The 20436-nt window shown below is 56.0% G+C and overlaps 2 protein-coding genes across 2 annotated transcripts; one reads left to right on the top strand and one right to left on the bottom strand.

Annotated features, from left to right (window-relative positions):
- The first annotated feature begins 245 nt into the window (after nucleotides 1-245).
- On the top strand, nucleotides 246-4536 carry LOC137775803 (keratin, type II microfibrillar, component 7C-like). Its single transcript, XM_068561950.1, has 8 exons — nucleotides 246-298; nucleotides 472-532; nucleotides 1406-1498; nucleotides 2013-2175; nucleotides 2387-2514; nucleotides 3253-3473; nucleotides 3646-3677; nucleotides 4232-4536. Exons 1-8 carry the CDS (start codon nucleotides 246-248, stop codon nucleotides 4534-4536), a joined length of 1056 nt encoding a protein of 351 aa, XP_068418051.1.
- An 826-nt stretch (nucleotides 4537-5362) lies between these two features.
- On the bottom strand, nucleotides 5363-18331 carry KRT7 (keratin 7). The gene is made up of 9 exons (XM_068560461.1): nucleotides 17918-18331; nucleotides 16292-16503; nucleotides 14118-14178; nucleotides 12820-12915; nucleotides 11250-11414; nucleotides 10015-10140; nucleotides 7497-7717; nucleotides 5993-6027; nucleotides 5363-5622 (listed from the first exon to the last, which is right to left on the bottom strand). Exons 1-9 carry the CDS (start codon nucleotides 18245-18247, stop codon nucleotides 5465-5467), a joined length of 1404 nt encoding a protein of 467 aa, XP_068416562.1. The 5' UTR covers nucleotides 18248-18331; the 3' UTR covers nucleotides 5363-5464.
- Between the last annotated feature and the right edge of the window lie 2105 nt (nucleotides 18332-20436).

Here is a 20436-nt window from a genome sequence, read left to right as displayed (position 1 = left end):
AGTTGAAACACTGGAGAGAGTCTGAGCTGCTCCAGCTACCTCATCATTAGGTGTTTATTTTATTTTAGTTTATCAAACATTTATTGAGCATCTATTCTATGTTCCAGGTGCTGTGTTGGGCCCTGAAGTAGGGTAGGGATAAGGAAGTAAGGAGGACAGGAAAAGGGGCCACCAGAACTAGGTCAGGGTGCCCACCACCACCACCAGGGAATTACCTTTCAGAAGCAGAGAGGAGCCCTACAAAAATGTGCGAGGCACCAACCCTGGCCCTGAAACAGGAAGAGCAGTGGGTGACATGGTTGGTTTGAGTACCCAGAGGAAAGGGATGGACACTTTTTGATCCTATGACCACCTCCAAAAAAATCCAGTTCCTGGAATGTGTTTGTCTGGGCCTTCATTCTCTTTCTTTCTCTTCAAATCCCAGCCTATTGAAATTCTAGCCACTGAAACTTGTGCCCTTTTTGTCCCCAGGTATGAAGAGGAAGTGGCACTAAGGGCCACCGCTGAGAATGAATTTGTGGCCCCGAAGAAGGTGAGGGACCCCAGAATACATGTCCCACAACTCAGAACCAAGGACAGAGGCAGAGGGAGCTCTCTGTGATTCAGAAAAGCTGAGCAACTTCCCCAGAATCACACAGCCCAACCTCTCCCCTATTTCTTTCCCCAAATGCCCCAGTGCTCCCTGGGTGGCCCTGGACATCAGAGTACACTGCCTGCTTCAAGCAGGGTAATCATTCACCATCCAAGGTCACTCCCATCTGGCCAATGGCTTCCCTCCTCCTTCTGCCCTGTGCCTGGCAGAAAATCGGCACTGCATAAATTTTTGTGAACGGAAGAGTACATGAATGCTTGGGGATGGCTCCATCCTCAGGCCAGCAACAGCTGGGAGATGCTGGCATGAACAGTGCCGTTGTTCCTCACCTCTTAGACTTGACTCAGCATAACTGCCGTCAGTGTACTGAGGCACAGAGATCAAGCAAGGGTCTCGCCCTGAGTCACATTGGCTTGGGAGCAGAGCTGATCCCTGGGACTTCTTCTGACCACAGATCTCTAGATTTCTTTCCATGAGATTCCAGAGCAGAGAGGGGTGGATCATCATTAAAACAGCCATTTTACACCAGAACCTAAGTTTCATGATAGTGCAAGCTGTGCATTCTAGAGAGATCATCCTAGTGGGTACCAGAGGAAATGCCTGGAAACCTCAAGACCCCCTCCCTTACCCAGACCTGCTTCTGACCCCTTGAACTGAGTAAAGGACTTCATCAATGCCATGACACCAGGCACTGGAATGAGCAGCTAAGGAGGGCCCAGAGAGTGTGCCCAGCCTGATGGGGTACCCCTCCCTGGTAGGGAGAGCTCTGTGCTGTCTCCCCAGTGAGACTCCTGTGCCACCCTCTCCCTTTAGGATGTGGACTGCGGCTACCTGCAAAAGTCAGACCTGGAGGCCAATGCGGAGGCCCTGACCCAGATCGACTTCCTGCAGCAGCTGTTTAAAGAGGTGAGGGGCCACAGAGCAGTGGGGCAGCAAGGAGGATGGTATTTGGACATTGGAAAGGACTTGCCACCATTTGGCTTCCGAAACCCCTGGGTGAGGGGAGCACAGGGCAGAGTTGAGGGACCCGAGGCAGGTTTACTGTCAGAAGATGAAAAAGTATAGCTTCTTGTCTTATCTGCCAAACCCAAACAAGCTGTTGTTCCTGGTTACTGTGGTGATAATGATCGCAAATTGTACATTCACAAATCAGGCACAGATTGTAAATTGCTGCCTGATTTCAGAGGCCCTGACTGAAATCAGGCAGCAAGCCTCAGAGCTGGGCTCCTCTCAGCCTTGGGACTTTGGTCCTGAGAGGTTCCAGGGTTGAAGGGGAGATGTCACCTTTGTACTGGGGCCTCAGACAGCGAGGCTGTGGAAGAAGCAAGGGCAGGGGACAGGGAAGGACCATGAGAAAGAGGGCTTCTGGGAGCGGGGCTATGGTCCAAGAAGCTCTTACCGCTCCCCCACTTCCCCTGAGGAGCTCCAAGTCCTCCACGCCCACATCTCAGACACCTCAGTCATCGTCAGGATGGACAACAGCCGGGACCTGAATGTGGACTGCGTTGTCGCCGAGATCAAGGCTCAGTACGATGACATGGCCAGCCGCAGCCGGGCTGACGCTGAGTCCTGGTACCCCAGCAAGATGAGTGGCCCAGCGCCCCGTTCCCAGAACAGGGATGCTAAAGGCTGAAAGTATTAGCAGGAGGGATGCTAAAAGGGCTTTGGCCTTTGTCTAGGTGGGATGGGTAAGGGAAGGGCAGGCAGCTCTCAGGATGGGGTGGCCGATGTGCAAACTGTGGGGCTCAATGCGACGGCATATCCCGTGTCCCATGAGCATCTGTGCTTCCCCCCAATGCGAGGAGATCAAGGCCACGGTGATCCGGCATGGGGAGACCCTGCGCCGCACCAAGGAGGAGATCAACGAGCTGAACCGCATGATCCAGAGGCTGACGGCTGAGGTTGAGAACGCCAAGTGCCAGGTACAGAAGCCTGGCCCACCCCTCAGCGTAAAACGTGAACAGGGTTGGCCTGCAGCAGGGGGATTCAAGTCAGACACCTTGCCAAAGTGTGGGAAGAGGAGCAACATCAAACTTTAGGCAAGTCTTCTCCATGGAGAATGCTCTCCGTTCCCGCTGAATGTGGGGTGCAGGGGGAGGGCTGTGGAGGGGAACGGAATGACCAGGGCTTTCATGGTCCCAGGGGCAGAATGGGGCAGAGGAACTAGCACCAGCCTGAGAGGCAGGAAACCTGGGCTCTCAAACCAGCCCTGCCACTAGCTCACCATGTGATTTGGGGGAAGTCATTTCACCCCTCTGGCCCATTGTTCTAGATCACTGACCACACACTTTAATGTCCCCAGAGGTTAGTGAGTGAGTGGAGCAGGCTGTACTGAAGGCACTAGGGTGTGGTAAACTGGAAAACAAAACAAACGGGCAGAGCTGATCAGATCCAACTGAGGCAGGCCCTACAGAAATGCAGGTCCAGTGTGGCCGGATCCTCTGGTTTTTTCAAGAGAAGCCAGGAATTTGGATTTTTACATTAAATTACAAAAACTAAGGACACTGTGCCAACATTCCCCAAGAGCACTAATTCGCAACCCCTGACCTAACAAACAAGTAAGGCCCCTTCTTCCTCTGATAGTCAATGGTCAGTGGATACCTAGTCTCTTACCCTAAGTCCAGAAGAAGGAGCCTTAATGACCCTCCCCTGTCCCCCAGAACTCCAAGCTGGAGGCCGCCGTGGCCGAGGCAGAGCAGCAGGGCGAGGCGGCCCTTAATGATGCCCACTGCAAGCTGGCCGGGCTGGAGGAGGCCCTGCAGAAGGCCAAGCAGGACATGGCCTGCCTGCTCAAGGAGTACCAGGAGGTGATGAACTCCAAGCTGGGCCTGGACATCGAGATCGCCATCTACAGGCGCCTGCTGGCGGGCAAGGAGCACAGGTGAGGACCACATCTGTGGGGATGATGTTTCTTCATCCTCCAAGCTGTGCTTAGAGCTAGGAGCCTGTTTGCATATTATTTGCATCTAATTTGCATCATGATTACTTGGAGGAGGGAATTTGCAAGTTCTGCTCCCCCCAACTAATTTTTGACTCTTTCCTCTCCCCACAAGTTTGTTCAAGGGCATTGGTGTTGTAAATGTCTGTAAGTTATCTATACTGTGGGTTCTGAAATAAGAGCTTGGGGCTCCTGGTGGTCAGTCTTTTTCTTAAAGGGCCAAATGGTAAATATTTTAGGCTTGCGGGTCATGCAGTCTCCGCTCAACTGCTTAGCTTGTTGTAATGTGAAAGCAGCCACAGCCATAGCAATACTTCAGGAACAGGTGTGGCTGGGCTCCAATAAAATTTTATTTACAAAAACAGGAGGCGGGGGGAGGGGGGGGGACGGGGGCCACAGTTTAAGACCCTGAAAGGAAGGAGGGGGATGTGGCAGTGAATGATTATGATAACTTAAATAGCTATTTCAGCCTATAGGGAGGGCTGGGCTAACAGTTTATCAAGGATGCTTGAGGTTAGACTACTGGAAGAAGTGCCCAGGTGTGAGGTTGTTTGAGGGGGAAGGGGGAATAGAAATAGAGGGAAGGAGCTCTGAGCAAGAGAAGAGGGTGTGGGGGGACTCTGGCCCGCAGGCAGGAGCCGCTGGTGACGACCTTGCGAGGCGACTCAGCCCTGTTCTCTCCCCTCCCCCGTCCCCCGCAGGTGTCAGCAGCTCCCGGGGTGGGGTCGTCTGTGGGGACCTCTGCGTGTCGGGCTCCCGGCCGGTGACGGGCAGCGTCTGCAGCGCCCGCTGCAGCGGGAACCTGGGGGTGAGCACCGGCGTGTGCTCGCCCTGCGGCCAAAGCAGTGGCGGCAGCCAGCTGGTGCGGTTTGCTTGGTGCCTTCTGCTTCGTAAATACACCGCTCCGCGAGCCAACCGTCCCTGCCTCCGGCGGCGGCGGCGGGTCCCAGAGCTCGGAAAGCCCCTGGGCTTGCGGCGGAAGGGCTTCAGGAACCAGACGGCCTGACCTGCCGCAATTGCTGCCTTCTCCTCCTGCATCTCTCTCCCCGCTTGTCTCTTCACTTCCTCCAGGGACGGCAGGCTCCTCGCCCACAGCTCTGGCAGCTCCCCTCCATCCCCAAGAGTCTAAATGACTGGTTTCCCCCAGCCCTGGGCAAAGAGCCAACCCTGCCTCCGGCTGCTCTGGAGGCTTGGACGCCTGTGGCTTCTAACAGACAGACTGGTCCCAGGGCCCCTCCAGTGTGGACCTGCTGCTGCTTCCCCTGCCTCCTAAACCCTCCCACGGTGACTGAGGTTGCGTCTCCCAGGGGACAACTTTATGCCCCGCCTGGCTCCCTCTCTCTCCCAGGAAGGGCTGATTTGCCAGTTGGCTGGTCCACCCCAAACCCAGACCTAGGGCAGCTAAATGAGTGGTCTTCTCACCACACACTTCTCACCTCTCACTTCTCACTATGTTCTCTGACAGCACAGGGCATTGGCTGGGGGAGCGGGTGGGTGCAAACAGCTCTCCCACCCCCTCAGCAGGAGAGGACTCCAGTGCCCACTTCCTGGCGGAGCCAGAACTTCCAGGGGCTTCTGGGCTTCTTCAGGAGAGGAGCTGGAATCAGGCCCAGCCCTGGGAGGGGTCAAGGCCTCACTCTGGATAAGAGTCAAGTTCCATAGAGCAGCACCCCCATGTCACCAATGTGCTGTCCCAGTTATCAGGGCAGACCCTGTGCTCTCGAGCCCTCCCCTCCCCACCGCCTTCCCCGCCCAGCCTAATGAAGCCAGGATACCAGGTGGTGGGCATGGGCTCACCCAAGCCTCAGAAAGCAGCTGCTTTATTGGAAGCTATTCTGACATCATTTTTCAGATTGCCTTGCAGTCTTGGGACCAGGGATGGGACCAGGGATGGAGGTCCTCTTGAGACGATGGTGTCTCCCCACACCAGGGACTCAGTTGCGGGTGCTCCTGCCGGGGACGGATGTGGTCCTAATGGAATAGGCCTTGGGGGTCCCAGGCCCTCCACCACTGGAGAATCTCAGGGCATTGCTGCCCATGGTTCCCCCGAAGGTCAGCCGGCTGCCAGCACCGCCCGTGGAACTGACCACAGCTGAGAGAGAAGGGAGGAGGTCTCCATCGGCGTGAGGCCCACTACCCGAGGCCCCCGCCCTCCTGCCATAGCTGCCCGTCTCCCTCCTCCCACCCACCTCCCTTCCCACCAACAGCCAGGGGCCAACCCAGAAGGAGCCTCAGACAGAGATGAGGGCTGCTCCACACTGCCCCCACCCACCCTGTCCCGTGCATAGCTTTCCTGGGCTGTTGAGCCTCTCTGGATGGGAGCTGCAGGCCCCTGCTGAAAGCTATTGAAGGGAAGGAGGCTCCCAGCCTCCAGAAGGCCAGGCCTTCAGGCCGATGTGCCATCCAATAGACCCAGCCTAGTGTGGATGGCATAGGTGATGGGCCCGCAGCCAAGGACTTACAGATGTTCACGGCTCCCACTCCAGCTCCGGTCATCCTGGGGCAGAGGAGATACCTGTGAGGGCTGCTCTCTCCTCAGCACTGGAGGAAGCACTCCCGTACCCCTCCGTCCAGGCCCTGAGCAGAACTGAGGTTCCTTCCTCTGTCCCCACACGTTCAGCCTTCCTTCAGCCTTTTCACTTTGGCCCTCCTGCCTACTGGCTACATGACCTTGGGAATGTCTCAGAGTCTCCACTTCCTCACCTATAATGGGGCCTAACTCAGTACCAACCTCAGTGTTGTTTGTGAGGGCTAAATAACGTAAGTTACCTAAAGCCCTAGGCACACAGGATTCTGTAAATGGTAGCTGTTCTCGTTGTTTATGTAGATGGCTGCCTCTCTTAACCAGATCATAAAATCCTCAAAGCAGGCTGGAGCTTATTGATTCCTGCATCTCCAGTCCTTAGCATGAGGTCTGGCACACGGTAATTACTTAATATGTGTTGAAATAATTAGTGAATCGTTGACTGAGTGAATTCAGCTCCAGCCGGGACTGAGTGGGGAGGGAGGAGAGGGGGTGGTTATAAGCAGGCTGTGGGGCTGAAACAGGTCTTGCCCTGGAAATTAAAAATCTATCCGAGACAGCTGGGTGTTTGTTTTGTGACTCACAGTCGCACTGTCACCAAGCCCTTGGCCTTGGGGATGAGTTTACTCTGCAGAGAGGAGGAGAGGCCTCAATTTAGTGGAGGGAGTGAGGGAAGCCCAGCTGCAGCCCCAAATCCTGGAAGGGGGCAGGGCAAAGGTCAAGGGCAAGAGATGGGGACACTAGGAAGCTTCCAGGCCACTTGTCTGTTGACTGAATGAGTCAATCAAGCCCTCAAGGTACTAATGAAGACCCAACTTCATGGACATAGATGTGGAGTTTTTTGTGAAGAATTCCCTGGAAGACTAACCCAACCCAGCTTCATCTCAGGCTGCAGGTGAGTATGCAAATATTTCTGGAGACAGGGGAAATTTACCTCCTTACCACGCTCAGTCAATACCACGTGACTTAGCCCTCAGTTATGTAGTGAGAAGCAGCCTGTCGCCATGGAAGATGCCTGGACCAGGAATCAGCAGAGCTTGACTGCACACTGGCCCTGTCCCCTCAATTAATGAAACTAACCACAATTTCCCCTTTGTACACTAAGGAGTCAGTAATACCTGTCTTGCTTACCTGATGTGTTCTGAAGATCAAATAAGATAACCTTGCTAATAGCCCCCCCCCCCCCCACACACACACACACACACGAAAGCGCTGTTACTACTTCAACTTTCCCACTGAGCTTACACCATATGGTCTTTCCCTCTCGAAAGTCATCTCATCAAGGGCAAAGAAGCAAGCATCATCTGTACCCTCCCTGCACTTCCCACACGCAGTGCCCTGCAGAAGAGGGTACACAGGAAATGCTTGCAAATGGATGAATGTCAAGCCCCAGGCCTCACTGAGCCCCAGAAGGATCCCCTCTCCAGATTCTTTGTCCTCACCGGCTCTCCTCGCCCTCCAGCAGCTTCCTGTAGGTGGCGATCTCGATGTCCAGGGCCAGCTTGGTGCTCATGAGCTCCTGGTAGTCCCGGAGCTGCCCGGCCATGTCCTGCTTGGCTCGCTGCAGGGCGGCCTCCAGCTCCTCCTGCTTGGCACGTGCATCCTTGACGGCCAGCTCCCCACGCTCCTCGGCCTCGGCGATGGCAGCCTCCAACTTGGCACGCTGTGGGGAGTAGTGGGGCTTTGAGCTGGGGGGGCAGGCCTCACCAGCCACTGCCCTCCTGCTTCCCCATACTGCAGTGAGCATCTGGGCACCTTGCTGACGGTGGCTTCACTGGCACCAGCCTCCTCTCCCAAGCACCAGGGAATCCCAAGGGTTTCAAACATGGGTTTTGATACCCAATGCGTAGCTTCCACTTCTGGCTCTGCCACTTACAAGCCATGTGATCTTGGATGAATCAACCCTTCTAAGCCAAAAGTCTCCTCTTTTCTAAAATAGCAGTCATCACAGTATGTATAGAGAGATATTGCGAGTAATGAAATAATACAAAAGTCTTTGGCACAGTGTCTGGTAGACAGCAAGCATTTAATAAATGCTATTACGATCACTATTATGAGTAAATGCTATTATGATTTACAAATGCCCGCACACCTGACCCCTAGCTAGAGGAGTTCCAAGGCTACGGGATTCTAGTTTAGTCCTCAAATTTCAGGCAGCTGACCAGAACCAAAAACACCTTCAAAATAGGAACCAGTTTGGAACAGGCCCAGAACAGGGAGACTTGGAGTACAGAGACGCTGCTTGGAACCCCTAGACTCCGAGTCAACAGGCCCCAGGTTTGGGCAGGGGTGGCGTGATTCACGACGGACGTGAGCAGCAGCTGCCGCTTCCTGCCTGGCCTTAGTGTTCCCTCTCTCGTGGCCCGTCCCTCACTAGAGGAGCCTATTTAGTCCTGAGCCGCTTCTTGTTCAGCCCCGAGAGCCACCATCCCCATCCCCTAGCGCGGTGCTCCTCCTCCTGCCCTCTCACAACCGTGCTCTGCCCTCAGACCCTCTCCCCTCAGAGCACGCACTCTTCCTCTCTGCCCAACGCCCCCAGTCCTGCCCAGGAGGCTGGCTGATGCCCTCTGCCCCCATCCACTGGTCAGTGCCCTTTCCTGTCACACTGGTGCCCCCTTGGCAAGGCCATGCCACTGCCTCTGAGACCCCGACGGTGATAGACACTGCAGCTCCAGGGTCTGGCTCTGCCCTGTTGGGTAAGAGGAGAACCGGATGTGGCAGAAGCTGCGGCGTTTAGGAAACCGCCATTCATCATTCTGTGCCTCCCCTCCAGGGCTGGATGCTGGCTTGCTGCACCGGTGACTCACAGCCCTGAATCTGTGCCAGGAGAAAGCTTCCACCCTCGCCCTCATGTAAAAAGGCCTGCAGGGCTCCAAGGGGAGGACATTTCTGGGTAGATCACCCCCACATCCCATCCCCCGGCTCATCTGGAAAGTAGTCACCACCCATCAGCTTCCCTCCCTCCCCACTGCAGACACCCGCCCAGGCTTAGCTGCCCCGACCACCCCCATGCCTTGGTCAGGGCTTGGGGGACCCTTCCTCATCAATACCCCCCACCCCAGCTTCACAGCACCTCCTCGCATCAGTCTGTCGTCTGAGACCTGTGCCCTGACTATGTGTCCGGTGCTGGGAAGGGAGGAGCAGTGAACCAGACGGGGGCCCCTGCTCTTAAGGCATTTGTAATATCCCAGTGGAGGTAGGGGACAATACTTATTTATACTTAATTAATAAGTCTTACCTAATAAGTCAATACTAAAGTAATAAGACAGAAAATTTCAGAGAGTGATAGGTGTTTCAGGAAGCTCACACAGACTGCTGAGAGAGTGGCTGGGTGGCTGAGGAAGCCATCTCTGAGAAGAGGTCTTTTGTCCTAAACCCCAGGGGTGAGAAAGGGGCAGCCATGTGCAGAGCTGGGAGAACCACATTCCAGGTAGAGGGAACACCAAGTGCAAGGGCCCTGAAGCATGAAGATGCTTGGCAAATGTAAGCTACAGGAAGCAAGAGCGCAGCCAGAGAGGGAGTGGTGAGGAGTGAGGTCAGCAGGTGGGGCGGGGCCTTGGGAGTCATAGTGAGGGACTCTGCTGGCCTCCGGCCTGCCACCCCCCACACCCCTTCCCCCAGGTACACATCGCACCCAGAGCTAGGTGCAAGGAGAGGGCTCAGTACCAGTGTGGTAACGAATGGTGGTTCTAGTCTAGCCAGCCAGCCTGAGGCTCCTTCCACAAGCTCTATGCCCGGCTAGGACTCCTGTTCTCCCTTCAGTCAAGCAGGACCTGGCCAAGAACATTTCGTCCTAGAGAGCTCACAGGTGGGCCCGAGAGACTTGAGCTGCACCAGCCTCGTCCCCAGAGCAGCAGGGGCGGGGTTGACACCCTCGCCCCCAGCCTCCTGCTCCTCATCCTGAGCGTGGTCCCAGCCGGCTGCCCTTCATATGCCCCAAGGAGAAGGGCTGGTGCCCACCTGCTTCTTGATGCTGTCGATCTCACCCTGCAGCCTCTGGACGGCCCGGTTCAGCTCCGCAATCTCTTTCCGGGTATTCCGGAGGTCGTCCCCGTGCTTCCCAGCCTGGGCCTGGAGGGTCTCAAACTGGAGGGACCACACAGAAGAGTATGGCAAGGGGTGGGCCGTGATTACAGGTGACTTGTCTTCTCCCGACCCAAGGAAGGCCCCAGGTTCTGAGTGACAAGCCCTCCCAGCTTATCTTCCCAGGGAGGGACAGTCTGACTCCCAGCAAGCTTTGCCCGATGCCAGGAGGCCAGACTCCCGGACAGTGGGGTGGGGGAGGGGTTCAGTTACCTGCCAGCCAGGATGGGGAGGACAAGGATGGCTCACCGGGCCCATTCCCACTGATCCCGGGGCTCTTCCCATTCCCATTATGTCCTAATGCTGGAGAATCACTGGAAGTCTGAGATCCTCACCTATTAACCTCTTCGTCAGCACCACCCATTTTACAGATGAGGAGAATGAGTCCCAGAGGATAGAAGGGACTGGCCTAGTGTCACACAGTAAGTCGTTATTGGCATGCATGTGTCCTCCCACGCACCACGGATGACTCCCTATCTCTGCAGAGACATTGCTCTATGCTGCTTTTAAACCCTCAGGCTCCCTCCCCCAGATCACTGGTTTGCCCCAGCACACCCCCTCCCCACCCATTCCCTCAGCACCTGTACTGTCAGTTGCCCTGCCCACACCCAGTGCATATAACGATTAAACCTGCTCTGGAGCCCTTGGACCCAGGATCTGGTCCCTGCTCTTCCATCTGCTAGCTGTGCAGAGCTAGACAAATCACTTAACCTCTCCATGCCTCAGTTTCTTCATCTGTAAAAGGGGGATAATAATAGTGCCTACCTAACAGGGCTGTTCTGTGGGTTATATGAGTCAATACAGGTAAAACATTTGAAACTTTGCCTAGCATTGTGCTTACTTGCCAGATTTTAGCTATAATAATTATTAATCCATGTCCATTTCCTCTGCCCTCTCCCCCTACATCAGGCTGGAATCTCGCCCTGGGCAGGGACCTGGCCTTCTCTTCCTCTTATTCCCAGGACACTGGAGACCACCACAGATTTAATCCCTGGTGTCTGTCAGCACAGTGGGACCCAGACCCCAAAGGCTTGAGACAGGGTGAGGAGTAAGGGAAGCCGCCACCGAGGACTCTGCCAGGAAGAGAAAATATGCCTCCAGCGGCCACCCACCTTGGTCTGGTACCAGGCCTCGGCCTCGGCCCGGCTGCGGTTGGCGATCTCCTCGTACTGGGCCTTGACCTCGGCGATGATGCCGTCCAGGTCCAGGGAGCGGCTGTTGTCCATGGACAGGACCACAGACGTGTCTGAGACCTCGGACTGCAGCTCTTTCAGCTCCTGTAGGGACCAAACAGAACATCAGGACTTGGGGCATGACCCATCCCTGTCCCCGTGCCCATCCTGGGATTCCCCGCACACTAGGGAAAGAAAAAGGGAGAAGAGGCCAGAGTGGGAGTGAGTCACCAGGTAGCCAGGGGGCACAGACCCAGCACCTACTAAATAGCTCCACCAGCCCTGGCTCCCAGAAAAGCCCATTAGCACCTTCTGAAATGAAAGAGTCTGGCAGGATCACAGCGGACAGACAAGTGACAGTGTGGTGAACTGCGGCGGCTCCTGGCTGCGAGGTGCTAGTGGAGTTGAGCTCTGCTGTGAAGGGGGTCACAAGGGGGTGGGTAAAATAAGTCATGTTCCACCCTATTATGCACACTCTGCAGCCTTTAACACCGATGATACAGCCGTATTTACGGACAGGGAACTATATCTGTGGTATATACTGTTACATGAAAAAAGGTATGATTCTATTTTATTAAATATATGTATTTCTATATCTCTATGTGTATATATGCACAGAAGAAGTCTGAAAAGGTAGGTATCAAGATAAGAGTAGGTATAGGAAACTTGTTTTCAATTTTATGCTTTACTTAATTCTCTAGATTTTCTGCAATGAGTATGTATTTCATAATGAGAGGAAAATAATTATATATACATGTATATACATACACACACACATATATATAACATGTGATAGACATATGAAGGCCCACATTGAGACCAGAAGTACCCAAAGTCAGCCTCAAGGATCCAGCCCCTGAAATTAACACACGTGGAAATTCTCTCGGAGTTGCTAATGGAGGCTGGATGTGCAGGTAAAGACCAGACTGAAGAGAAATGAGAACTGGTCTGTAATTTGCCTCACGTTTTCCTGTGTCCCAGAGCAGCCAGATGATCGGCCACCCTATCTTCTGCCTAAGGCCAGAGACTCACACTGACGGAATGAAGAGGTTTTTAAATCCCCTTGAGGGAAAGGAACTGGAAGCCCAGGGCAGGGCAAGCATGAGCAGGAGGGGAGATGGGAGGAGCAGGCAGAGACGGTGGCCGAGCTGTGGGCGTAAACCCTCAGGCACTCCAGTCTCTCCTGACTCAGGCTCCCCTGCAAGCTCACCCAGCCCACCTGTGAACCCTGTCACAGCCCGGATCCCTCAACATCCTCCTGGTTTCTTCCAGCCCCTCCCAATCCCCCTTCCTGACAAATGATCATCCCACCCTGGTGTGCTGCCCCAGCTCCTACTGAACTCCTCGCCTACCATGGATTCCTGAATCCAGAAAGAATAAAGAGTAGGATCAACTCCCCTACATGCACCCAACACACACCCCGGCTGACCCAGAGGCAGGGGGTGGACCAGATAGCCCCCTGGCTAGGACATGCAGGTTGCGGCACATCTCCCACCCCTGAGGTCCTCACCTCCTCGTAGAGGGTCCTGAGGAAGCTGATCTCATCATTCAGGGCGTCCACCTTGGCCTCCAACTCCATCTTGCTCATGTAGGCAACATCCACATCCTGGGAGGGGTGGTGGTAAGAAGGGGGAGAGGGACACCATGTCCTCAGTTCGAGAAACACTTAGGGGTGGGAGCAAGCCAGTACTGTCCAACCCCCAGGACCAATCACCGCTGCCCTACCAAGAAACATACAGCTCCTCCAGGCTGCCTGACACGCCCACGGTGGGAAGTTCCCTCCACTGGACCCGCCCAGGCTCGAGAGGAACATCATCTCTGCGCAGCCCCAGGACTGGAGGTGCCTACTCAGCGCTGATAGCCCAGAGCAGCCTGAAGCCCCAAACCTAGCGCTTTACCAGTTCCTAAAGGCTTTAGTGGTTTAGACACACCCCCGGCTCTGCCGCCTACTAGCTATGTGACCTTGAACAAATCACTTCAACTTTATCAGCCTCAGCTTCTCATCCGTCAAATGGGAGAGCATGAAATCATTCAGACTCCAGGACACCGCTCCCAGAGATGGCAAATCTCTAGCCTAAATATGTAGCTTGCAGCATGGGTGATATAAGGCAGGTGGGCAACAGATAACACCGCAAGTCTGGGCCCCTGAGAGCCATCCTTTGCTGTGGTTAAGCTCCTGTGGAAAGGGCTCACTTCCACTCATCCCTGAATCTCCAAGGGCCCAGCACTCCGGGGCAGGTTACATTTCTGTGGATGGGCCTGGAACACTGAGTGAGTGTGTTTTGAATCAGAATCTTAAGTCAATCCCCTCTAAGATATTCCTAAGGCCTTCTGACCTCACTTGCACACCTCCAGGGACGGGGAGCTCACTTTGCCTCAAGGCACCCCATCCCATTCATTCAGTAAATATTTCCGGCACGCCATGTGCCACCCTCAACTGTAATTAGATGTTCTGATACAGCACTTCCTTATTTGGGGTTGAAATCGTCCCTTCTAACCTCCATCCTGTAGTCATAATTCTAACCCCTCCAAAAGCCCAGAAACAAGTCTAGTGACTCGCCAGACACACCTACACACAAATACACACACACAGACATGCAGGCACATATGTTCACATACGTACACGAAGCAGGCTTATAAATGGCTGGCTTCCAGATCTCTCCTTCTCCAAGCCCATCGCTCCCTTCTTATAGACCCAGCCAGACCCTGACCACAGGTCCCTACTGGCTGCTCAGGTGAGAGGCATGTGGTCCCCTGTCCCCTGTGCTTCCTACAATGCCACCCACCCTACCTGTCTGACCCCCTCACCTTCTTCAGCACTACAAACTCATTCTCAGCAGCCGTGCGACGGTTAATTTCATCTTCGTACCTGCAGTAAAGGAGGGGAGCGTGGTGTTGGTGCAGCTCTGCCTCCATCCCCCCATATCCAGGTGTGAAAGTCTGCCGTGCATCACCTTTACCCCCTCCTTAATGACACACCTGAAAAAACAGGTGTCAGCTACGAAACAAAATGTCCCTGACTTTTCCATATGGCTGTTCCTAGGGCTTTGAGTCTTGGCAGGCATGGGGGTGAGGGAGCTGGGAACATATGTGAATCAAAGGACAAAGGCTGCATATACTGGGAGTGACAAGACGAATAACAGCCAAGCTTATGGACCACTCTGTACGGGGCCTGCCCCGTTCTGTGCTTCCCATGCATTCTCTCAGTTAATCCCTGCATTCTCTCCGTTAATCCCTACAACAATCCTGTAACAATGGTGCTATGATTCGCAGGGAAAGGAACAGAGGCACAGAGAGGCTGAGTCCTCTGTCCAGTCACCACGCTGCTAAGTGGCAAAGCCCGGACCTGAAGCCTGGCCATCGGACGCCTGAGCTCACTCCTTAACCTGCTTAATCCCACCCGCTGAGGGTGAAGAAGGGGCCTGAAGAGGAGGAACCTTGTGGACTCAGGAAGGAGGAAGAACCAGCCTCCAACTAGGTGACAAGCCCCCACCGCTACTCCCAGAGCCCCCACCCCCATCCCTCTTTCTCCCAAGGAGCCAGCCCCCTGCCCATAGGAGGACGCCGGCAAAGCAGGGCACAGAGCAAGAGGGCAGGTGGGCCTGACCCAGTATTTACTTGAGGATTCAAAATAGGTGTCAGAAACAGAAAGTCAGCAGTGTCCACGAGCTTCTGGAGAACAGCAGGAGCAATGTGGGGCAACTTTAGTGGGGAGCAAGATGCTCAGGCAGGCAGAGGCCCTCCAGGAGCCCAGACCCCCAAAGTCCCACTCCCCCAGGGCCTCTAGAATAGTTAGGAAAATATCTGCGAGGCCGTCTGTCCACCCCTGCTGTGCCACTGGGCCCAGAGGATGTGCAGATAGGAGCTCCCTGGGCAGCTGCACTCAGGACCCCTTCCAGTTCCTCCTTCAGCCCCAGCCTGGAGCTCAGCCTGGCTCCCCAGGAAAGTGCTCTGTGGGTTCTGGGTTGGGGGAGTATGTGTGCACAGATGCACACCTGACAGCAGGGGCTCACGGGTCGTCCCAGGCCTTCCCTGTCTGCTCCCACCTGCCGTGGGATTAATCCTGTTGACTGTTGCCCTAGGGAAGTCGCGGGTGGGGATGGGGGGGGGGGTGGTTGGGAATGGAGAGACACTCTCTGCAGAGGCCTTTGTTTGTTCTACCTCCAGTCAAAGCCAGTGTCCCTGCTCCGGCTTAGTCATACATCTCCCCAGGCAGAGCACAGAACTCACTCATTACCCCGAGTGCCCACTGGGCAGGGATGCCCGGCCCAGCCTCTGGCTTTGGTTTCTATTCAATGTGAACAGAGAGTTCAGCAGGCACCTCAAAGGCCTGTCCTCAAGACCCAGCCTTCCCGGCCTCCAGCCTCCCACTCCCTGCCCCTCCTCACAGCCTCCTTTCTGGTTCCTGCCCTGGCCGCACCCACCCCCAGCCCCCACAACCCCTCCCATCGCTCACAATGATCATGCTCTCTGCTTCTTTCCTTCCCAAGTTGGTTCCAGGTCTCCTCCTGGGAGTCAGGGGCCCAAAAACAAGCCCCAGCTCTCCCAGTGACCTACTATGCGATCTCGATCAAGCCCCTGAAACTTTCTGGACTCTAATTCCTCACGGGAACAAAACAGAGTTGTTCTAGAATAATCTGAGGGTCATGCAAGTTCTGACGCACATCATCTCTTGCCCTGCCCTTTCCTGGGCCTTGGTCAGGCTTCCGAAGGGAGCAGTGCAGATCAGGGCTAGGCCGAGATATTTCACCGGGAGTAAGTCAGAAGAAAGGACCAGAGCGACTTGGAAACGGCCCCCAGAGACAAAGAGGAGAGAGGAGAAGCAGGGAACGTGTTAATCAAGACCTTCCCTTCTGGGAGTTGTTGTACTGAGCAGCTGTACCCCCTGACCCCTGACCCAGAGAGGATTTGCAGAGGGTGAGCTGAGACGGGCACATGGGCCCAGGGCATGGATCCCGGCAGGTCGTACTGCGGGGCAGTACTTGTTCTTGAAGTCTTCCACGACGTCCTGCGTGTTCCGAAGCTCCAGCTCCAGGCGGCCCCCGTCCAGCTGCAGGGCTTCGAGCTGCTTCCGCAGGCCAGCAATCTGGGCCTCAAAGATGCCCAGGAGGCAGCTGCTCTGGGTCGACTTCTGCTCCTGTAGCAGTGCCCACTTGGTCTCCAGCAGTTTGTTCTGCTGCTCCAGAAACCGCACCTAGAAGGGGCGGGAGGAGGAAACTCATGAGAGGCAGACCGTGCCACCCACAGTGTGGTTGGGAGGGTCTCCAGCCATCCAGCAGAATCCACGCTCCCACTGGCTCTTCCCCCAACCTGGGCCCCTAGCCCTTGGCTCTCTCCTCCAGGATACTCTCTGTCTCAGCTGTCTCAGAGTGTGTCCAGGGCTCAGGTCACTGACATGTGCCAGTGCTTGTGCTTTAGGGCCTCCTCCCTCCTCTGCTTCCCATCGCATCACAGGCGATGGCCTCCACCTCCCTCTCTGAACGGCTGCCCCCTTCCTGTCTGTGTCCTCAGCCCGACTCGGGCCCCCTCCCTTCAGGCTGGGACCTCATCTCTTCCTCTCTCAGTATCCTCTCTCCCCTTCCCTCTTTCTCCAACAAAGCCTCAAGACAGGATGCTACAATCAAGCCAATGTAAAATAAGTCCCTACGGAGCACCAAAATGACTGGTGGTGGGAAGCGAGCCTCCTCAAAACCAGCAACACAGGCAGCAGGATCTGGGGGCTGCAGCCGAGCAGCAGCGGGGGGAACCTGGGCCTGGGGCTTCCTGCGGAGGCTGCCCCAGAACTTGAAGGATGTGTACAGTCTGAAGGGTGAAGGAGAGGAGGACATGGGGGACCAGGGAAGCAGAGAGATGCACAAAGGCAGGAAAGGGAAAGCCTGCTCTACGCCCAGTGGGGAGGCCCTGGCCAGAGGGGCCCAGGGGGCTAGCCCTTAGTTCTTGGGTCCAGCCCCACAAGTGCGCTCCCCCCCATCTCTATGCCCCACCCCTTTGGGACATAAGAGGAAAAACACCTCTTAAATGGCCCTTCCCCAGGACCCTCAGTGCCCCCAGATGGGCTCTCTCCAAGGGCAAGTATAACCTCACCTCCTACCACCAAAAGGAGGATGGAGGACCAAGTAGGTGGGGCCGATGGGGCCAGGAGCCTGCCTCCCTCCAGCCCTTTATTTCCAGCATCTGCTAGATAATAAGTGGGGGGGGAGGGGAGAATCTCACCCTGCCCCATCTCTGACTCCGCACAGTCCCCTCTCAGAGAAGGGGGCCCAGAGAAAGAAGTCCTGGCCTTGGCATCTGGAGTTCCCAACCTGACTCGGATGACAAAAGCTGCCCAAGAACCCCAGCCGACTCACAGACACAGCCCACCAGGGCAACCGGACAGACCCACGCACACATTCCCGGAGGAAAAAGCAGGGAGATTTGGGTAGCTTACTGGAAGAGAGGGCTTGGAGGCCGAGGGGGACAAAAATAGCTACAGGGTTCATGGAGAGGGTACAGTCCCAGATATCGGCGGAAAGAGAGCAGGCACCAGCCCTCCCAGCCCCTGGCCCACGTGCGCTGCGGGGCGGCTGCTGGGGCCTGGATCCTGGCTTGGGGCAGCGCGGGCCGCTCACCTTGTCGATGAAGGAGGCGAACTTGTTGTTCAGGGTCTTGATCTGCTCGCGCTCCTCCTGGCGCACCTGCTGGATGGAGGGGTCGATGTTCACCTGCAGTGGGGTCAGCAGGCTCTGACTGATGGTGACCTCGCGGATGCCGGCGCCCGCTGGGCCCCCGTAGGATGAGCGCGCTGCCACGCGCGGCCGCGAGGCGCCAAGGCCGTAGAGGCCGATGCTGCTGCCGCCGAAGCCGCCGGGGCGCACCGAGTTCAGGCGCATCTGGGTGCCGCGCCCCGGCAAGGCGGAGGAGCGCGAGCTGAAGACCTGGGAGCTGAAGTGGATGGACATGCTGGCTGGGCCGGGCTGGACCGAGCGGCGGGCGACAGGGGGCCGAATTCGCTGACCTCCGGGCGACTTGGCCGCTTTTATCCTCTAGGCGCGGGCGGATAGGCTTACACAGGTAGGGGCGGGGCTGGCCGCCGGCCACCTTTCTCTGCCCGCCAGCTCCTCCCGGGGCCGCGCTTCCGCCATCGCGCCGTCCACCCCTCCGAGGCCCAGGCTTTCGGTCCAAGCCTGAACCGTCCAGAGTGGGGAGGAGGGCCGCAGAGGCTCAGACCGCTTGGTGCAGGCGGACGCAGAGAGCGGTGGAAGACAGCGGTCCCAGTCGATCTGCAACGGGCTCAGTCAGGGAAGGCTCCCTGGAGGAGGCTTGGGGAAGGAGTGAAGAATATCCAGATTCCTGAGACAAGAGCAGAAAGATCAAGCGGTAAAAGATTGGAGGAAGGGGTGGACAAAATGTTCTAGCCCAGGAGTCAGCCCCCAATCCCCTCCCCAAGCTACTGAGAGCCAGAAAGGCATTCGCCGGCAGCCTCCGTCCCAAGTCCAGCTCCTCCTTGAGAGAGCTCGGCTCTTGAGTAAGCTGACCTCAAGGTGGGCCTGGGTGAACTGGTTTCCCTGGCCACGTGTCCCCACGCCTCATTTGCATACAGAGACCAGGCCAAGTGGGGCATGACCCCACTCTTGCCCCTCTCCTCCCCGCTCCAGTAGACATCTCCTGGTGATGGTTACCCTGGGCCTGCACTTCCCCCTGCCCCAGATCACATTCCTGTCCACTTAGTTTATTTGTCCCTGGAGAGGAAGGGGACACCTGTGTGTATTTGAGACACTTTGTGTGAATGTCTGTACACTTTTGTGTGTATGCACCTGCCCTGGGCTTGGCTGCGTGCACACCCTAGGCATGTGTGTTTACATATGTGTCTGCATGTCTGTGAATGTACTTATACAAGTGGGCGTCTATGTTCGGGGGGGCAGGGGGATAGGTGTGTCTGTGAATACACGCTTGCACGCCTTTGTACGTATGTCTGTGCAACGTGCTTGTATTTGCCCTCAGACACTCCTCCCCATTCCCCACCCCTGCCACTTTCCTGTTTAAACGTCCCCAGCTCTCATCACCTCCCCCACCTGAAACCACCACCAAACAATTCCCAGCAGTTTCGAACCCAGCCCAAGATGGGGATAAATGTGCTGTTAGCTCTGCTAGAGGGGCAGCCTGAGGAGCCTTTGGAAAAGACAGCCGACAGGATGTTGTCACCTTTAGTCCACCTCTAGTCCCGCCCAGTGAGCTGGCCAGGTTGTCACTTCAGACCAAGCCCTTGGGGGCATCCTGGGTGGAGGAGGCTGGGGATGGAATGCCCTTCCTGGTTTCCATTTCAGTTAGACAAGGAGGACTAACGCACAGGAGCCCCTTCTCAGTGATCACAGTGGAGACCCAGGCCCCTTCCCCTCCCTCTCCTCCATATTGGTGTTGGGACAGCTCAGGCCAGAGGCTGAGGGATGCCCAAGGAGACCTTCAGTGTGTCTGCTGCAGGGTGTGTGTGTGTGTGTGTGTGTGAGAGAGAGAGAGGGAGAGAAAGAGAGACACACACACACACCACATCACACACATACACACTCACATACATATATGCATACATAAACACTCCCATACATTCATACACACACACACCACATCACTCACATGAACACATGCACATACGCACATATATACCACATCACACACACACACACACACACACACACACTCATACACTCCAAAGTCCTTACCCTTCAGCGCGCTCATCCTCTTTTCCCCACTACCTCCTACCCCAGCCCCCTCGCCCTCCACCCCCTAAACCCACCCAAGTTCCACAGCTGCCCCCCCCCACAACCTGGATCTGCCCTCTAGAGGCTACGCCCTGCCCATGCCAGGAATCCCTCCCTTCCCCGCCACCCCCATTGCTTCCCTAGAGCCTGGCCTGGGAACGCTGGCAGGGCAATGCTGGTGACCCTGAATAAGTCGCTGCCCCACCCTGGGCCACAGCTTCTTCACCAGAGACGAAATCCTCAGGTTCATGGGGAGAGCGAGCTGGGAGGACACTACAAAGGAGAAAAGGTCTGTGGGCTTTTCAGGCCCAGGATGCAGCCTCGCCTCCGGCCACATTTCCCCATTCCAGACCCACCCAGGATCCGCCCATCGCCTCCCCATCCCCTCCCCCAAG

Source organism: Eschrichtius robustus, chromosome 13, assembly GCF_028021215.1.
Source record: "Eschrichtius robustus isolate mEscRob2 chromosome 13, mEscRob2.pri, whole genome shotgun sequence".
NCBI lineage: Eukaryota > Metazoa > Chordata > Mammalia > Artiodactyla > Eschrichtiidae > Eschrichtius > Eschrichtius robustus.
The sequence above is the reverse complement of the archived record's forward strand: the minus strand, read 5'-3'. Positions and strand labels throughout refer to the sequence as shown.